The 17,969-nt window shown below is 42.0% G+C and overlaps 1 protein-coding gene and 1 non-coding gene across 3 annotated transcripts in view; both read left to right on the top strand.

Annotated features, from left to right (window-relative positions):
• The window catches only part of DCAF8 (DDB1 and CUL4 associated factor 8), a 124,019-nt gene that overhangs the window by 92,439 nt on the left and 13,611 nt on the right, over nt 1–17,969 (top strand). For both annotated transcript variants that reach the window (XM_068253546.1, XM_068253547.1), the window contains 2 exons: nt 1,119–1,249; nt 9,070–9,189. In XM_068253546.1, the coding sequence (XP_068109647.1) occupies nt 1,119–1,249; nt 9,070–9,189 (251 nt within the window). The remainder of the gene's footprint in view (nt 1–1,118; nt 1,250–9,069; nt 9,190–17,969) is intronic.
• Nucleotides 6,872–6,966, top strand: LOC137533735 (Z30 small nucleolar RNA). Its single transcript, XR_011024200.1, has one exon. It is a non-coding gene; the product is annotated as a Z30 small nucleolar RNA (small nucleolar RNA).

The following is a 17,969-nucleotide window of genomic DNA, read 5'->3' as shown; positions in this document are numbered from 1 at the left end:
CTGGCGGACTCAAAGCGCCAGAGCTGCAGCCACAGGGACGCGCTCTGTAGGCAGTAGCAGTGTTAGGGAGTCTTGCCCAAGGTCTCCTATTGAATAGGTGCTGGCTTACTGAACAGGAAGAGCCAGTATTCAAACCCAGGTCTCCTGTGTCAGAGGCAGAGCCCTTAACCAGTACACTATGACAGCCTCTATATTCTTACTTTAGTTGTCCTTTAAAACAAGTAAGTGAAACTTATAATAGGAACAGTTAAAAAAATGCAGATTCCCTGGAATAAAGTATCTTCCCATGGGACTTGAGGATGGAGGGTCCTGATTTTAGATTTGTGTAACTTGAACTTGTATAAAGCAAGGCAGCCCCGGTAACTGGTTCAGTCGCTTTGTATTGTAACAGTGCTGGTACACTTTAAGGGATGGTTCACACTGCAAGAGTTTTTAAGTGATAGTGATTTGAAAAGCTCTTGCCCGGCTGCTGCACCCTCCCCTCACCCACCGGTCACTAGGTTCTCGTCGGCACATGCTCCCATCCCCCGTGGAACGGTCCGTTTCTTAACTAGTGTGAAGAAACGTTCTGTTTCCCATTGCCCCAATGCTGCAGTATTTTTTGTCCGGATCCGTTCCGCTGGGCAGAACGGTCCGGAAAATTAGGACCTGCAGCATTTTTAGATCCGTGGACCAGAACTTATCCGTACCAACGGACGCATGTGAATGGATCCATAGGTTAACATTGGATCCATTCATATCCGTTCCGTTTGTACAGTATAAGTTCCGGTTCCGATCCGCAAAAAACGCTAATGTGAATCGGGCCTAATGCAACCCTATGGGGGATTTTTATAAAATCATATCTCTCAAGTGTGAGCACACACATAGCATTACATTAGCAAGAACTTGTAAAATCCCAAGTGCTTAGAAAAAGCTCTTGCAGTGGGAACTTATCTGAATTATTCACACGCTGTTGTAAAGCACTGAGAGCTTTAGAGTGGTCTTAGAAGCCAGTTTGCTTTTTTTTGTGTGTAAAAATTAACCTTCTGTAAACTTGGCTTTTAATGTTAAAGTTTGCGGTTTGGTCACAAGATCTATTTTACTAGATACATCAGTCAGGCATTTTACTTTAATTCCAGTGAAAGGCGTTAACTTCTATGGACCGAAGAGTGAATTTGTGGTCAGTGGCAGCGACTGTGGTCACATCTTCCTGTGGGAGAAGTCATCCTGTCAAATTGTTCAGTTCATGGATGGTGACAAAGGAGGCGTGGTGAGCCAAATAATTTGTTTATACTTTTTACAGTTGTAAAAGAACACATTCTTGTGACCTGTATTCCAATACTCTATTTTATGCTAATTACTATCTGTTCTGCTTTTTAAAATTACAGTCCAGTCATGTTTAGTGTTTAAAGAAAGTGTCAACTTCCTATGAAGCATATACTTGCTACAACCTGTAGGGGTGCTTATTTTACCATAAGCAACCATTTTCCAGATATTTATTGATGAATAATCTGTCCATCACATTTCTGAAACGACAAACCATTAAATGCTGCATTCTTACATAAAGAGTAACCCCTTTAATCGTTTTTTCAGAAGCCCAGCCATTCAGTTTTAATTTTTATTCAACAGAACACTGAATTTAACCTGAAAAAGTGCATCAGTTGAGCTCCCTGGTTCTGAACCCCACCATATATAGCTATCCACAAGCAGATAGGTACAGGAAATAGACGCACAATACCAATTACACATTGTTTTATGAAACCTGTTTTATTTGAAGGCCAGTTTTTAGGGAGAACCAGCTAACTTATCTGTATATTTTTGGGATGTGGGCGGAAACTGCAGTGCTTATTTTAGTTACATACAGTAGTTGGTTTGGTTGAAAAAAGACATTCTTCCATTAAATCCAACAGAAAAATAAAGTAAAGTAAGCGTTGGGTACCATTCTCTCCTGCAGCCTCCCATATCCCAGTCTATTCGGCTAGGGGAAGGCAAAAACAAAATAAAACTTTACAAGGCTTGAGCCTTAAATTTTTTTTTTCTTTTCTTTTTTCTTTTCTTCGAGAGTAAAATGCTTGTGTAGTGGTTCACTGGTGATGATCTACCTGCTGATTACTTGTTGCTCACTGGCTTCCTTTTTCATTCTTCAGAAACACACCCCCTTCAGTGATCACTGGAATTTCTCTTTAAAGGGAACCTTAACTGAACGGGGGGGGGTAAAGAGTTTCACTTACCTGGGGCTATTACCAGCCCCTTGCAGTACTCTGAAGTCAGAGTGGATTAGCTGCATGCTTGTTACAGTTTGTGATTCAGCCACTACTGCAGCCAAAGTAATCAGCAGGACTGCCAGGCAACTAGTATTGTTTAAAAGGAAATATCCATATACACCTCAGTTTAGGTTCCCTTTTATTCTGGTTCCCCATTGGAGACCATGACAAGCTCTTCCATCAAGGGGAGGTGTGAACAAGCAGAGTCCAACAGAGTCTCCCCCCCCCCCCCCTTACAAGCATTTTATGAGCCATCAGTTTAAATTAGAATTTCCCTTTTAAATGATGCTGTAGAAAGGCCACATTTATTGGCCAGACTTAGTCCTGTTTCTTCTCCTATTGTCCAGCGGATGTTCTAAATCGAGCTGTGGGATTTACTGTCATTTAGAATGTAGATATGTTTAATCTCCTCCACACCAGCCCTGAAACCCCCATGGGGCTCATGGCCTTCTCAGACACCCCCATAATTTTCTGTTAGTCGATTTGCAAAGAACACCGCTTTTCTTTTACCGCCGTTGTGCCGTGCCTCAGAGGCCCACTCACCGGTATAATGTTGTTTTCTCACATTATCTGTGTGCCTTGCCTCCAGCCAGGTCATTTGTCTGAGCTGCTGTTATTTAGCTAATACATTTTAGTCTATAATCTTGCAGTGCAAACACGGCTGGCGGCTGCATGTGCTTGATGCACACCTCTGTACAGGATCTGCTTAGCTCAGAGGATCATCTCTTTTCATATCAGCTACAAGATCTCATTAAACCTTGCAGCCTGAAGCCGCTTCTACATTTTTCCCTGGTAACATTTGCTCTGCGCTTTTTGGGTAAACTATTGGCATGTGTTAAAAGGGAAGCTAAGAAGCATTAAATAGAACTCTATCCCTAAGGAGAGCCCATGATTGTTGGTGGCAGCACAAAGTTTTTAGTGTCACTGATGTTGATAAAGGGGAACTTTAGGCTTGTCTAAATAGGAGCTCTTTCCCTAGTTCATCATTAGTTGCATTTTTTGCGTGCTATTTTTCATTATAAAATGATTTGCAGTAGTGCTGAAAACAGCATTTGGTATTGAAAACATGATGAAATAACACTGAAAAGGTGCATCATGAGTGAATTTAAATGGACTTTCCAAAGCTTTTTTTTTTTTTTTCACATCCCCATGTGTTAACATTGAGTACCAGCTTTTGCCAGGCGTTGTACTTTGTGTAAGGCTACTTTTTACACTATCGGCTCTATTCATAAAGGGCGAGTCTGTAAAATGTCTTCAATAAAATACCTCATTCTGTATTATACACTTTTTTTTCCAAATTCTCTAAAGTTTTCCCTCATGAGGCAGAAGTTTGGTAATGTACCAAACAAACATGACTCAAATCACTAATCCCTGCTCGGTAAGTGTGACTAACCAGCATGTAGCAGGTCAGCGGGCAGGCAGGGGAGCTGTGTGTAGGACTCGGAAATTTTCCCTATAGTGCAACCCTATTATCCTTTTAGATGTGCTGCAGCCACCAGGGGGAGCTCTTCTGTATGCTACAAATAAGCACATCTAAAGGGATGAAAATGTCCCCCTTCTGCTTTGTTACACTGAAAGTCCCACCCGATTACCCTTTGCTTCAAATCGACGTGAAAAGCAGGGCCGTACAGAGGAGGACATTTATCAAGAGTGTCTGAGTTTTTAGAAATCCATGCAGAATTGTCTCAGACGTCCTAAGACATCACTAAATAGTGCAGATTCCTTCTTAAACTGTTAGGAATAGGAGTTAGGAAAGTCTCTAAGGCAGTGCAGTGTGTGAGGGAAATTACTGAGGTAATCAACACATCTGCTGTCAGCAGGCTCTGAGGGCCAGATTTATCAAGAGTTTCTGAGACAAAATATTGGTAGGTTTTTAGAAATCCATGCAGAACTGTCTCAGGCATCCTAAGAAATCATTAGATTGTGCATATTCCTTCTCAAACTGTTCTCAAAAAGGAGGAGCTAGGAAGGTGTCTCAGACAGTGCAGTGTGTTAGGGGAATTGCTGTTGCTGAGGTAATCAACACACCTGCTTTATTGATAGCAGCAGGCTCTGAGGAGGAATACAGAAGGAGGGAGGAGCACCACACAAATCATGTCTAGCCTGCACTCTGCAATCATGTGTAGCCTGAAGTTCTAAATCTGTAGAACTGCTATCAAGCACTTCTTAATCTGCGCCAGTTTAGGGATGGATTTGCACTTTTCTTAACTGTAGTGCAGCTCTAGAAATTCATGCTAAATTGCCACTATTACCTAGGATTTAAGAAGGGTCTTATCATGCAGAACTGTTCTCCCTGCTGGTTAGAACAGTTTAAAGAGAATCTGTATTGTTAAAATCGCACAAAAGTAAACATACCAGTGCGTTAGGGGACATCTCCTATTACCCTCTGTCACATTTTCGCCGCTCCTCGCCGCATTAAAAGTGGTTAAAAACAGTTTTAAAAAGTTTGTTTATAAACAAACAAAATGGCCACCAAAACAGGAAGTAGGTTGATGTACAGTATGTCCACACATAGAAAATACATTCATACACAAGCAGGCTATATACACCCTTTTTTTTGAATCTCAAGAGATCATTTGTGTGTTTCTTCCCCCCTGCAGCTATCTTCCACTGAAGTGTCAGGCTGTTTCTTACTGCAGAGTGCAGACAGCTCTGCCCATATGTAATTCATCAGTATGTGAAAGCCCAGCCAGCTCAGAGGAGGATTTATCCAACTTGTAAAAGATAAGAGAGAAGAGAGAAGGTGCCCTAATCTAAATAATACACAGGCAGTGTGCAGAGAGGGGCCTGGAGGGGGGAGATGCATCACAGAACCACAACACTGAAGAACTTGGCAGCCTTCCAGACACAGGCTGACAAGTCTGACAAGAGAAAGATAAGTTGATTTATTACAGAGATGGTGATACTAGAACGTGCTGCAGTAAGCCAGAACACATTAGAATAGCTTTTGGAACTTGTAGGATGATAAAAAACAGGATGCAATTTTTGTTACGGAGTCTCTTTAAGAAGAAAAAACTGTCAGTAATGCGTTGATAAATCTCCCCAGAGACAGCATGGGGAGAGCAAGTTTTCAGCTGCTGTGAGCTGGAGAAAATTACCAAACACTTTTGGCCGGTAAACCTAATGTGGAAATCTTTGTGAATTGACATTTCCCGAGGTAATTACCGCACAAGTCGGTAATATACCTCACTAGTCGGTAATGTTTGTTTTCTGTGCGGTGATGGGTTTAGTGAATTGGAATGTGCAAAGGGGATCGGTAAAATCAGCTGTTTTCAGCATTACCAAATGCGGTAATCCTTTGTGAATAGAGCCCATTGTGTTAGAAGTGTGATGCGACACATACAGTACATAGAAAGTACCCTATGCTTCACTGCCACTGTAAACATGCACATTGCTCAGTGAACTTGCAGTATGCTGTGGATTATTTTTAGGGAAACCACCGCACTGCTGATGTGGCAATGTGAATGTACCATAGAGCTATAATTGCTTTTGGGTTGCAATTTGATCATATTGTCCATAGCGACTGAACACAAGGGACGCAATGTGAAAGACTTCAAGCTGTAATACAGATGATCTGCTTTTCTGCATATTTATTTACCCATTCAAATAGATAAGATGCCTAGATTGTTTGACTTTTGCAGCTGTTAATTTCTAAAGGACAAGTGTTTTTTTTTTTTGGGGGGGGGGGGGGGGGGTTGTGTTTTGTTTTGGGTTTTTTTTGGCTATAAATTTACAATTACTGTAGAATGCCCAATTTAATGACTCTACGTGGAATTCTGTTATTTAAGCTCTGCAGCTGTTCTACAGGTGACAACTGGTGGCCATTGAGGCCAATTTAATTATTTTGAGTCAAGTGCTTTGGGAAAAAAGTTGGAAGCACTGTTGTAACATTAAAATCTACCCCTCCCCTTACCAAAATGGTTGTGGACACATAATAAGGTTTAAAGCCCAATCTACACGATACGTTTCTTTGTGCGATTCGATTACGATTCTATTTACGATCCGATATGTCCGATCGGGATTTGATTCAATTCGATTTGCCATTGCAAAACAATGGCAAATCGAATTGAATTCCGATTGGACATGTCGGATTTAATCAGATCGTAAATAGAATTGTAATCGAATCGCATAAAGAATCGTATCGTGTAGATGGGGCTTAACAAAGGTACAGTGTCCCTCATGGTGTGTCCCAGCTCTGTACCCCCTGCATTGTTCTTATACTTCTGTCTTCAGTGGACGTTCCAGATTAGAAGGCGGAAGTGTAATGAGATGAAACGCCCACACTGAATGCGTCAGAAAGGAGGTGGTGGGTTAGGCATGTTAGGCGAGTTAAGCAATGTTTACACAGCACTCTTCCCTGCACACTCCTGGTTGATCTCATTCTCGCTCATCACTGGGTGTGACACACTTCTTAGCTGGATGGTACTTGGGTTGCTATACTGAACATTGTTAAACCTGTGTGCAGATGGTTATTATCACACCGCATGTGTCATTTAAGTTGGTGAACTTGAGTTTCTTTCATTTCATAAGTGAAGTGGAGAGCTCTACTAGTTTGTGACACATAATAGAGCTACAAGGCATTTATTTGGTATAGCTGTTTGTATTGCAGGTGAAATAGAAGAATCCTCAGCAGTGATGAGTAAGATGTAGTTTGACCTGGTATTGCCAGACTTAAATGTCTGCATTGACCAGGAAATGAGAACTTAATCTTCTCTCTGAGCTGACAGCAAGGCACAGTGTATAATATGTATATTGTTAAGTTATTGGTGAGTGGTCTGGTGACCTTGTTAGGAACTTGAGAACATTTTGGCTGTGTTTAAATGGAACCTAAATTAAGAGAAACGAAAAAAGAAATGAATTGTATGTGTTGTATTTGGTAAATAGAACATTAGTAACCTAGAACAGAGTCCCATACTGCAAACTTGGATCTAAACAGCAGCCAAGACAGTCTAATGTAAATTCTGCTCCATTCAGCTGCAAAACAAATGCAATGACCCTTTAAACGCTTCAGCACTAAAAACTTATGAGCATTGTTTCATCAGCTAGATACGTTGGAGTCAGCAAAGTGTAGAAGAGACGCATCATATGCTATGAGTGTGATGTGAGACATGCAGTGACTGATACCCCTATGTACTGTAACTGTAATCTGGCACATAACCCTGTAAACACATACTGTGCATTATTTCACATGAATCCACTACATCACTAATGTGCAGATGGCAACATACTGGGGCAATAATATTGCATTGTGTTGCAATGCAATTAGTGTCCAATTGTCCATTGCACAGCAACAGTTGCAGTGTAAAAGTACCTTGTTTCACACCCTGTAGATAATTCCTCCTTATGGGCCAAAGTTTTGCATTACGGTTTCATACCCTGTAGTTATTTACACCTTATGCTGAGTACACACTATGAGATTTTCTGGCTCATTTATTGTCAGATTGATTATTTCCAACATGTCCAAGTTGCTTTCCAATCGATTTCCTATTAAAGTTAACGGAAATCGATCGGACATGTTGGAAATGATCGATCTGACAGTAAATCGGCCAGAAAATGTGTGTACCCAGCATAATGGCATTGTAGCCACATCCCTATAGGTTTATAAATTACCGTAAGCATTAATCTTGTCTGATTATGACATCTGACACATACTGTATGTATAATTTATGGAGGGCTAGTTGAGACCATTACAATTGTATTCAGCTGTTTACCTTGTTTATCACACTACTTAAATTAAGTTGCTAGTATTTGTTGAAAAGAGGACTGTATCCCCCTCTCCTGTGTATTATTTAATTGGACGTCAGATAAGGTAACCCTGATGGTGCTAATTAATCTTATCCTTCAAGCCTGACCAGTTTTCCTGTTCCTACCAATGAAAAACAGTTGCAGAACATGATAAAGCTACCCATCACCACACACAGCATTTTCCATGATGCCCGTGATGCTGGGCATACATGGGTCGACTCCCGCCGCGTCCCCATGGATCGATCCTCGCTCGTCCCCGCCGGCACTTCTTATCAGCCGCTTTATTCCCCGCCATTGTCCGCCAGCGGGGATCGAGCGGGGTAATCGGACCAGCTGAATATTATCAGCTCCCAGCATCAGCTGCTCGATACACTGTACAGAAACGTACCGTGTATCCCCAGCATAAGGTTATGTTGGCATGAAGCTGCTGGTAAATTGTGAAATGCGCAGTACGGTCATGCTTGTGCACAAATGGGAATGTGACCACCTATAGTGGAACGCAGCGTGACCAAGCGTCCTGTTGGATGCGAAACGGCCGTCACTAGGCCCACGTTTGTCCCTCACTCCCACCTCCAGATGTAATTAGCCTGCACAAGAAACTACAATCAAGGTAGATATACATGAATTGTATCATTCACTGCATTACAAATGTTGATGTTCACTTGCAGTAAACCGAATGGCTGGATGGAAGATGCATGCTTTCTGTTCTCTGATAACACAAAAGTGTATTTGACAAGCCCTTGTCAGATATGCTTAGGACCCTGCGCTAGAATAGTGGGGCACAGGATGATCCGGTATCCAGAGGCTTCCCTTTACCGAGGTAAGTATCTATTTTATTTTGCTTGGTTACAGCTATACTTTTTTTGTTATTGTTGTAAGAAAATCCAAGAACACCTTTTTAGTAGCAGTGGAGGTGATTTTATTGATTGTGCACCATAGTTTTGCGATGGGTTCTCAAGAGTATCTGGAGGATTTCAAATTGTCACTGTACTTTTGTGGTAGCTAACGAGCAATGCCCTTTGGAAACAAGGATAGGTTTGCAAAAAATGGCAGGTTAACTAACACTATGATTTCCTCACAGGTAAACTGCTTGGAGCCACACCCGCACCTTCCTGTTTTAGCCACCAGTGGCCTTGACTATGATGTAAAAATCTGGCTACCCACTGCCAAGGACCCAACAGAGCTTGATGGCCTAAAAGAGGTGAGCAAGGGAATGAGGGTGGGAAAGTGTGTTGTTGGAAGACCTATACATGCACCACTCCATTTCACTATCACAGCCTTTGAAGGGTTAAAAACTTCTCGAAAATCGTCTGTTGCTTGTGTGGGCCCCAGATTAGTCAGCAGAGCAGTGAGCTCATTGCCGTCCATATGGTGTTATCGTCACAAATCTAGAGAACTGAATCTCGTGCCATGTAAGTCGTAAAACAAGAATAACGCATTCATTCCCAGCAGAGAAAAAAAGAATGTAAGTTGTTCCTTCAGGCTCTGATGTACTGGAAGTAGCATTGTAATTTTAAATCAGTAGCGCCATGGTACAAATGACATTTTACTGTTTTTTCAATAGTATACTTTGTAGTGGATAACGTTATCTCAGTTACCCCTTAATAATTAAACTCAACTGCACAACCCCCTGGAATTCTATACCACATGTTGAGAACCTGGGATATGTTTGAGGTTGGGTTTTGGTACAGAACTGTACTTCTGTGGTCATTCAGGAATAAGATTTTGCCTCCACTTAGAGGTGATCTGAATTGAGGAAACATTGATTGCATTTTTTACTATCAAAATCTTACTGAGATTTAATTTTTCTAATCGGCCATTCATGTAGCAATGGAGCAGTACATAAACTCGTGCCAATACAGGTCAGAAGCTTCAGTAAGCATTCACATCACACTCCAGAATGGGGAAATACTAATCTGTCATTTTGACTGTATCGTTATGGTTGGTGTAAAGTCGGATCTCATGGGAGTCTCACACATCCCTCTCTACGATTTACTCACCATGGTACAAAGGACTTGGGATCAAGTAACATTGAGCCGCACACAAAACTGCACAGAGCAAAACGGTCAGTTTAGTGTCCGCTCCTGATTGTACTTCGAGTTCGGGTTGTGTACGGACAGATGCGTTTCCACCGTAGGTCTCTATGGGATATGCAGCCTCTATCCAAACTATTCGTGCTGGTCGGGTGTTTACATTACGTTCCAGTTGAATGTGAGCAGATCCGATTAATAACACAGGATCTGTTCACTGCCCATTTTTGCAAGTTGATCCAGCAAAATGTGCCTGTTTTGCATTTCAGCATGGTACGAGCCATATAATGGGTAGTAGTGATGATCTTTGTAGTTGTGGGGATAGTCCTTTGTTTTTGATGACAAAGGTGGGGAGAGAGGGAAGCCAGACTGAGCATCTGACAGATGACTAGGATAACTCAAATAGCTTTTTAGCCATGGTGAGCTGGTGAGCATTTGAGACCGATCAAAACTTTAAGCTAGATTAGGTTCCAACCCACGTCTACTAAGAACCGTAAGCTGACGTCGTGCTGGGCACAAGCTCACCAAAACTAGACAGAAAAAAGTGAAAGAACATGGCCTGGTATGAAGAATCTTTGAGGTAAATGAATGTCATAGTATGGCATAAATCATGTATTTCATGGAGACAATCGGCCTCAAAGATATAGGCTAGTAATGGTTTTGGATGTGGCAGAACATATTTCATAGTTTGAATGTGCAGCTGGCAGAGCTGCTGAAGGCAGGAGTCTCAAAAGGATGTTTGCAAAATTGTGCTAAATCTCTGGTGTGAAGACTTAAAGCTGTTTTGATGAGCGATCCTACCAAGTATTAATCTAGTGTTAATAAAGTGTTCATGCTTGTCTATTAAAAAGGTTGTTTGCCTTGCTGCTGTACTGATTTTTAGGGTTGACACACACACAAGCATTCTGTGTTGGTGATTGAGAACATCATTTAGGCTGAGAATAGGCACAGAAGCCAAGCCGGTAGGATTTTGTAAGCCATTGTCCAGACCAAACCTTTTATAAATCCTCTCCCACTTCATGATTGAGATGGAATGATTAGCGGTAGCTTGGCCCTCAAAAAAGCAGCATGGCACATAGTTGTAGGGGGATTACATAGAACAACAGTTACAGAACAGATGCTGTATACATTTACAAAGGTATTAATAAATATATTTTAACTTGCACAGATATTGCAAGTCCAATTGGGAGGGGCTTTAGAATATACCTAGATGGTGCCTTTAAAAAAAAAAAAAAAAAAAAAAGGATGCTATTGTGACTTTCTTTTAAAGCACACCTGAACCGAGGTATAGGGCATCTAACCTATGTATTTTCTTATTAAGCAATGCAAATTGTCTGGCTGTCCTGAACCACTGTCTCCAATACTTTTAGTCACAGACCCTTTAAGGTGGCCATACACTTATAGACTTGCAGCAGATTCGACCATCAGATTTCTGTCAGATGCCTGTCAGGCCGAATCTGACAGGAATCTATCTGATGTGTGTCACACACTAGGAACAGATTTCCAATAGAATTAGGAATGAAATCTATTGGAAATCGATCTATTAATCATTATTGGACCATTAGATCCAATGCAACTCTATGGGCCATCAATCAATAGATTTGATAGAATCTATTTCCGATCGATGGACAGATTTAATAGAAACGGTCGATTGATGGCTGAAATTGACCAGTGTAAGGGCCCCTGGGTTAGCTGCATGCTTGTTTCAGTTGTGTGAGGCTATAAAGCAAGCAATACCTCTCAGTTCAGGGGTACTTTAACCACTTAAGGACCGCAGTCTTTTCACCCCTTAAGGACCAGGCACTTTTTTTTCCATTCAGACCACTGCAGCTTTAATGGTTTATTGCTTGGTCATACAACCTACTATCTAAATGAAATTTACCTCCTTTTCTTGTCACTAACACAGCTTTCTTTTGGTGCTATTTGATTGCTGCTGTGTTTTTTAGTTTTTATTATATTCATCAAAAAAAGACATGAATTTTGTCAAAATTTTTTTCTGTGCTGACATTTTTCAAATAAAGTAAAATTTCTATATACATTTTTGTCCAAATTTATTGTGCTACATGTCTTTGATTAAAAAAAATAAAAAAAAACCCATTTAGTGTATATTTATTGGTTTGGGTAAAAGTTATAGCGTTTACAAACTATGGTGCCAAAAGTGAATTTTCCCATTTTGAAGCATTTCTGACTTTTCTGACCCCCTGTTCATGAGGTGCTAGAATTCCAGGATAGTATAAATACCCCCCAAATGACCCCATTTTGGAAAAAAGACATCCCAAAGTATAAATATATAAAGTTAGCGGAAAATGACACTTTGAGACAAAAAAAAGGTTTCCATTTCTGCTAACTTGTGACAAAATAAAAATGAAACCTGTCACGGACTCACCATGCCCCTCTCTGAATACTTTGGGGTGTCTACTTTCCAAAATGGGGTAATTTGTGGGGTGTGTTTACTGTCCTGGCATTTTGGGGGGTGCTAAATTGTAAGCACCCCTGTAAAGCCTAAAGGTGCTCATAGGACGTTGGGCCCTTTAGCGCACCTAGGCTGCAAAAAGGGGTCACACATGTGGTATCGCTGTACTCAGTAGTAGTATAATGTGTTTTGGGGTGTATTTTTATACATACCTATGCTGGGTGGGAGAAATATCTCTGTAAATGACTTTTTTTATTTATTTTTTTCCACACAATTGTCCATTTACAGAGATATTTCTCCCACCCAGCATAAGTATGTGTAAAAATACACCCTAAAACACATTATACTACTTCTCCTGAGTACGGTGGTACCACATATGTGGCACTTTTTTGCACCCTAACTGTGCTAAGGGGCCCAAAGTCCAATGAGTACCTTTAGGATTTCACAGGTCATTTTGAGGCATTTGGTTTCTAGACTACTCCTCACGCTTTAGGGCCCCTAAAATGCCAGGGCAGTATAGGAACCCTACAAATGACCCTATTTTAGAAAGACACCCTAAGGTATTCTGTTAGGAGTATGGTGAGTTCATAGAAGATTTTTTTTTTTTTGTCACAAGTTAGCGGAAAATGACACTTTGTGATAAAAACAAAACAATAAAAATCAATTTCCGCGAACTTGTGACAAGATACAATCTTCTATGAACTCACCATACTCCTAGCAGAATACCTTGGGGTGTCCTTTCTAAAATGGGGTCACTTGTGGGGTTACTATACTGCCCTGGCATTTTAGGGGCCCTAAACCATGAGGAGTAGTCTTGAAACCAAATGTCTCAAAATGACCTGTGAAATCCTAAAGGTACTCATTGGACTTTGGGCCCCTTAGCGCAGTTAGGGTGCAAAAAAGTGCCACACATGTGGTATTGCCATACTCAGGAGAAGTAGTATAATGTGTTTTGTGGTGTATTTTTACACATACCCATGCTGGGTGGGAGAAATATCTCTGTAAATGACAATTTTTTTTTCTACACGCAATTGTCCATTTACAGAGATATTTCTCCCACCCAGCATGGGTATGTGTAAAAATACACCACAAAACACATTATACTACTTCTCCTGAGTACGGCAATACCACGTGTGGTACTTTTTTGCACCCTAACTGTGCTAAGGGGCCCAAAGTCCAATGAGCACCTTCAGGCTTTACAGGGGTGCTTACAATTTAGCACCCCCCACCCCACTTGCCAGGACAGTTAACAAACCCCACAAATGACCCCATTTTGGAAAGCATACACGCTAAGCTATTCCATGAGGGCCATGGTGAGTTCATAGAACATTTTATATTTTGTCACAAGTTAGCAGAAAATGACACTTTGTGGGGAAAAAAAAACAATTTCTGCTAACTTGTGACAAAAAATAAAATCTTCTATGAACTCACCATGCACCTCACGGAATACTTTGGGGTGTCCTCTTTCCAAAATTGCATCATTCGTGGGTTCTGTCCTGGCATTTTAGGGTCTCTGCAATCATTACATGTATGGCCAGTATTAGGAGTTTCTGCTATACTCCTTATTTTGGGCATATGGGTAATGCACTCTGGGCTGAAAGGAAAATTGACAGTCAAACAATCAATCAATGTGGATGAAAAAATATCTGCCAAAAAAATGTGAAAAAAAGAGGGGAAGGCGTCTGCCAGGACATAGGAGCTGCCACCCAAAAACGTCCACCCACTCAACTCGTATGCCCTGGGCAAACCCGATTTATCCATTCACACCGATCGATGTGGATGAACAAATCATTGCCAGAGTTCTTTTCTGATACAAAGTGCTTGCCAAAGCATAGGAACTCCAACACCACCCCTCAGCTCATATGCCTTTTTTTACTGCGGAGGAGAAATCTCATCCTGCAGCGCTGCAGGCACCAATTTTGTGTAACCTGACAGACGTGCAATGCTTCTGTCAGGATGCACCATCAGTGCTGCAGCTGGTTGGTCGGTCGCTCGGTCCACCTGGAAGGGTAATGGATGGAAAAAAAGAGAAAACAAAAAAAAAAAGAAAGCAAGCAGCAAAGCAATAACTTCATTAACATTTATAAACTTCTTCAAACAAAACCTTGATATTGTGAACCAAACATTAGCTTTTTTGCTCACCTGTTATTTTTTCTGTTTTTTGTTTTTTATTTATTACTTACCTTCCGAGGACAAACCTCTCCTCCCCCATGGGTCAATGTGCGAAGTGAAAATTGCACAGAGTTGTGGCGAAGTACATTATGCATTTTGTCCCAAGTGAAAGGAGGTTTCTGGCAGCCCTGTGTATTAGGATCTCTCGAAACCAGATGTTTGGTTTCACACTGCATATTGGCATATCTGGTGGGTCGAGTTCACCGCACTGTATCGCCCAAAACAGACCTTCAGGGAATACCACAAGAGTAGCATTCGGCCTAGTAATGAACTGCGTCGCCATAGACTAACATGACTTCCGGACCGACCTTAATTGCCACAGAAGCCACGCAGTAACCTAGGCATGCACTAGCGTTAAGTCGAGCACTTCCGGCGTAGGGGGGGGGGGGGGACCGCGGGGGACCGCAAAGTGTGACTTTCGCTAGTTAATTTGCCCTAACGCATCGCAGCAGTGTGAAATAGCACTGAGAGACCCTTGTGTGGGGTCACGCCTTGTGTGGGGTCACGCCTTATTCCAGCCCTGGTGCAGACACAACATTGTTTTCTTGGATGCGATGACCTGGGGTACTCTGAATCGCATAGGCGTAATGCCTTTCATGCAGCCAGCTAGTTGCATCTGGGGGTTGGGCCACGGCACCTCCTGGATACAGGAGTTCACGAATGATCTGTTTCTGAAATTGAAGAAACGATCTAGTTCTCCCAGCCTTACTGTAGAGAGCAAAGCTGTTGTAAACTGCCAAATGAATCAGATAAAGACACTTTTTTTTTTTTTTTATACCAGCGTCTTGTTTTCTGGGAAGCTAAATAGGGCGCTAACCTCCGGTCATTGAAGTCCACCCCTCCTATGTTAGTATTATAGTCGTGGACGACAAGGGGTTTTTCAATTACCTCAGTTGCCCGTTCAATTTGGACTGTTGTGTCTGCGTGAATGGTGGACAGAAAGTAAACGTCCCTCTTGTCCTTCCATTTCACTGCAAGCAGGTCATCAGTACACAAGGCGGCCCTCTGCCCCCGTTGAAGTCTGGTGGTAATGAGCCATTGGGGGAAGCCCCGGCGACTAGACCGCGCAGTGCCACAGCATCGGATTCCTTCTATTTTTAAGTGCTGAAAGAGGCCACACTTGTGTAATAATTGTCCACATAAAGATGGTACCCTTTCTGGAACAAGGGTGATACCAAGTCCCACACAACCTTTCCACTGCTTTGTGTATAGTCTGCAGACAGGCAATACACACGGTCTACTATCGCTGGAACGCCCGCCCAGCGGGAGGGTCCGACGGACCCGTCGTTCCTTATAGTAGTGCGTGTGTACGCACCTTATGTAGCTGTGTAAACATTTTCCTATTTTTCATGTTAAATATCAGAGGCAAAAGCTTTAACTGTGTGTAGGGTTTAGCTCTATTGGGACCAATAATTTGCATAGGGGTGTCTGTTTCAATGCACAGCCAGTGTTGTTTTTTGCATATCAGACTACAGAGTATATTTTCCCCTGAAAGACCAAAAAAATATATGAAAAGCTGTGCTGTCAGACAATTAAAACAAGTTGCATTTTCTCTGCTCTCTTGCAGACAGCTCAAAAACATGCAGCTTCTTCTGAGAGCTGTCTGACACACAGTTAAGGTGCCCATACACTCGTCAGATTGGCAGCAGATAGATAAGAAATGCATCTGATGATCTATCTGATGCGTTTTTAGAACATTTTTTACCAGGATAGAATTCCAATAGATTTCAGTTTAAAATCTATTGAAATTCGATCTGATGGCATTTTTTTGCCATCAGATTTCCATTAAGGCCAATGCAAACTGATAAGCAATCTCATCAGATCGACCTAAATTTTCCACCCTGCAAGTTCGATGGAAATCCATCGAAATCGATCGAAATCGGCCGTCGGTCGGTCGATTGGCCAACTGATTTGCAATCGATTAATCGATCGGGATCGATCGGTCGGCCAGAAAATCGGCTGAGTGTATGGGCTGCTTAACAGAGTTAACTACACTGTGAGGGAAACTCCCCTCTCCTCATTAACTCTCCGTCAGAAATGAGCAAACAGTGCTGTCAGTTCAGAATAAAAGGAATTTGTTACAGTAAACAAGAGATAAGCAAATGAAATGTATACATCATTATTTACCAGCACTTCAGCAACTCTCTCAAACTCAGGTTAAAAAACACGTTAATCAATAGTATCACTTTAAATTTACTTGCTTGGCTTATTAGCATATCCGACTCAAGCAGTTTGTAACATGGCAACAGGCTCTGTCAGCTGCAGCATGGCAGCAGGCTTTAATGTTCAGCTGCAGTAGGCTCTAGCTGTCGGCTGCTGCATGGCAGCAGGCTATAGCTGTCGGCTGTAGCATATGGCAGCAGGCTATAGCTGTCGGCTGCTGCATGGCAGCATGCTCTAGCGGTCAGCTGTTGTAGCATGGCAGCTGGCTCTAGTGAACTGTTGCAACATGGCAGCAGACCTAGGGCACGGTTGTAACATGGCAGCAGACTTAGGGAACATGGCAGCAGGCTCTAGTAGTCAGTTGTAACATGGCAGCAGTGTTCAGCGCTCTGCACCCTGACAAATCGCCCATAATGGGCCAGACACTTATCGATGGGTGGAGCCAACGGGCCTCTGAGCATGTTTATGCCCACCTTTGCTGCCGGTGGAAGCCGCGTCCCTAACATCTTGAGTGGAGGATGGCTGGCGGCTGTCCAAACCTCTTGCACAGGTCCGGTGAAAGTTACTAGGCTGGCGTATGGTTACCCACTAAGTCACCGCTGCTGCATAGATCTTCAAAGTCGGCACGACTGGTGTGACCATTGCCTGTTTTACATTAGAGGACACTAGTATTCACTGGCTTTGCAAGAGCTGTTGGATTGCTCTATGCATATCGCTGCTGCACAGGTGGCTTGGACATAGTTGTGGCATAGCATCAGCATGATCTCACGAACACAATGCTACTCTGTGCATGTGTGGGTGCGCTGGCAACGTGTGGATGTATGAGTGAGTAGTGTGCCGGCTTGGCTTAAATAGCTCATTACTAATGCTTCTGATGCTTTGGTATAGCATTTTCTCACATGACATACATTGGCTCTCTGGTTTTAATTTGATTTTATTACACTTTGCTGTTTTTGCATGCTGTCAAGCGCTATATGTGAATTGCTGTTATATTAATAAATGTTTAACTTACTAAATTTTGCATGCCAAGCACCCATGCCAAAATGTTTTCCTAGCATATATTGGGTTACATGGGTTTAAAGGTCATTATCTTTAAGGGGAACTTTAGCCTAAACAAACATACTCTCATTAAGTGACATTAGTTATGTTAATTAGAATAGATAAATAATGTTTTACCCATCCTGTTTTAAAAGAACAGGCAAA

Source organism: Hyperolius riggenbachi, chromosome 9 (assembly GCF_040937935.1).
Source record: "Hyperolius riggenbachi isolate aHypRig1 chromosome 9, aHypRig1.pri, whole genome shotgun sequence".
Lineage (NCBI taxonomy): Eukaryota > Metazoa > Chordata > Amphibia > Anura > Hyperoliidae > Hyperolius > Hyperolius riggenbachi.
This window is presented reverse-complemented; position numbering and strand designations above follow the sequence as displayed.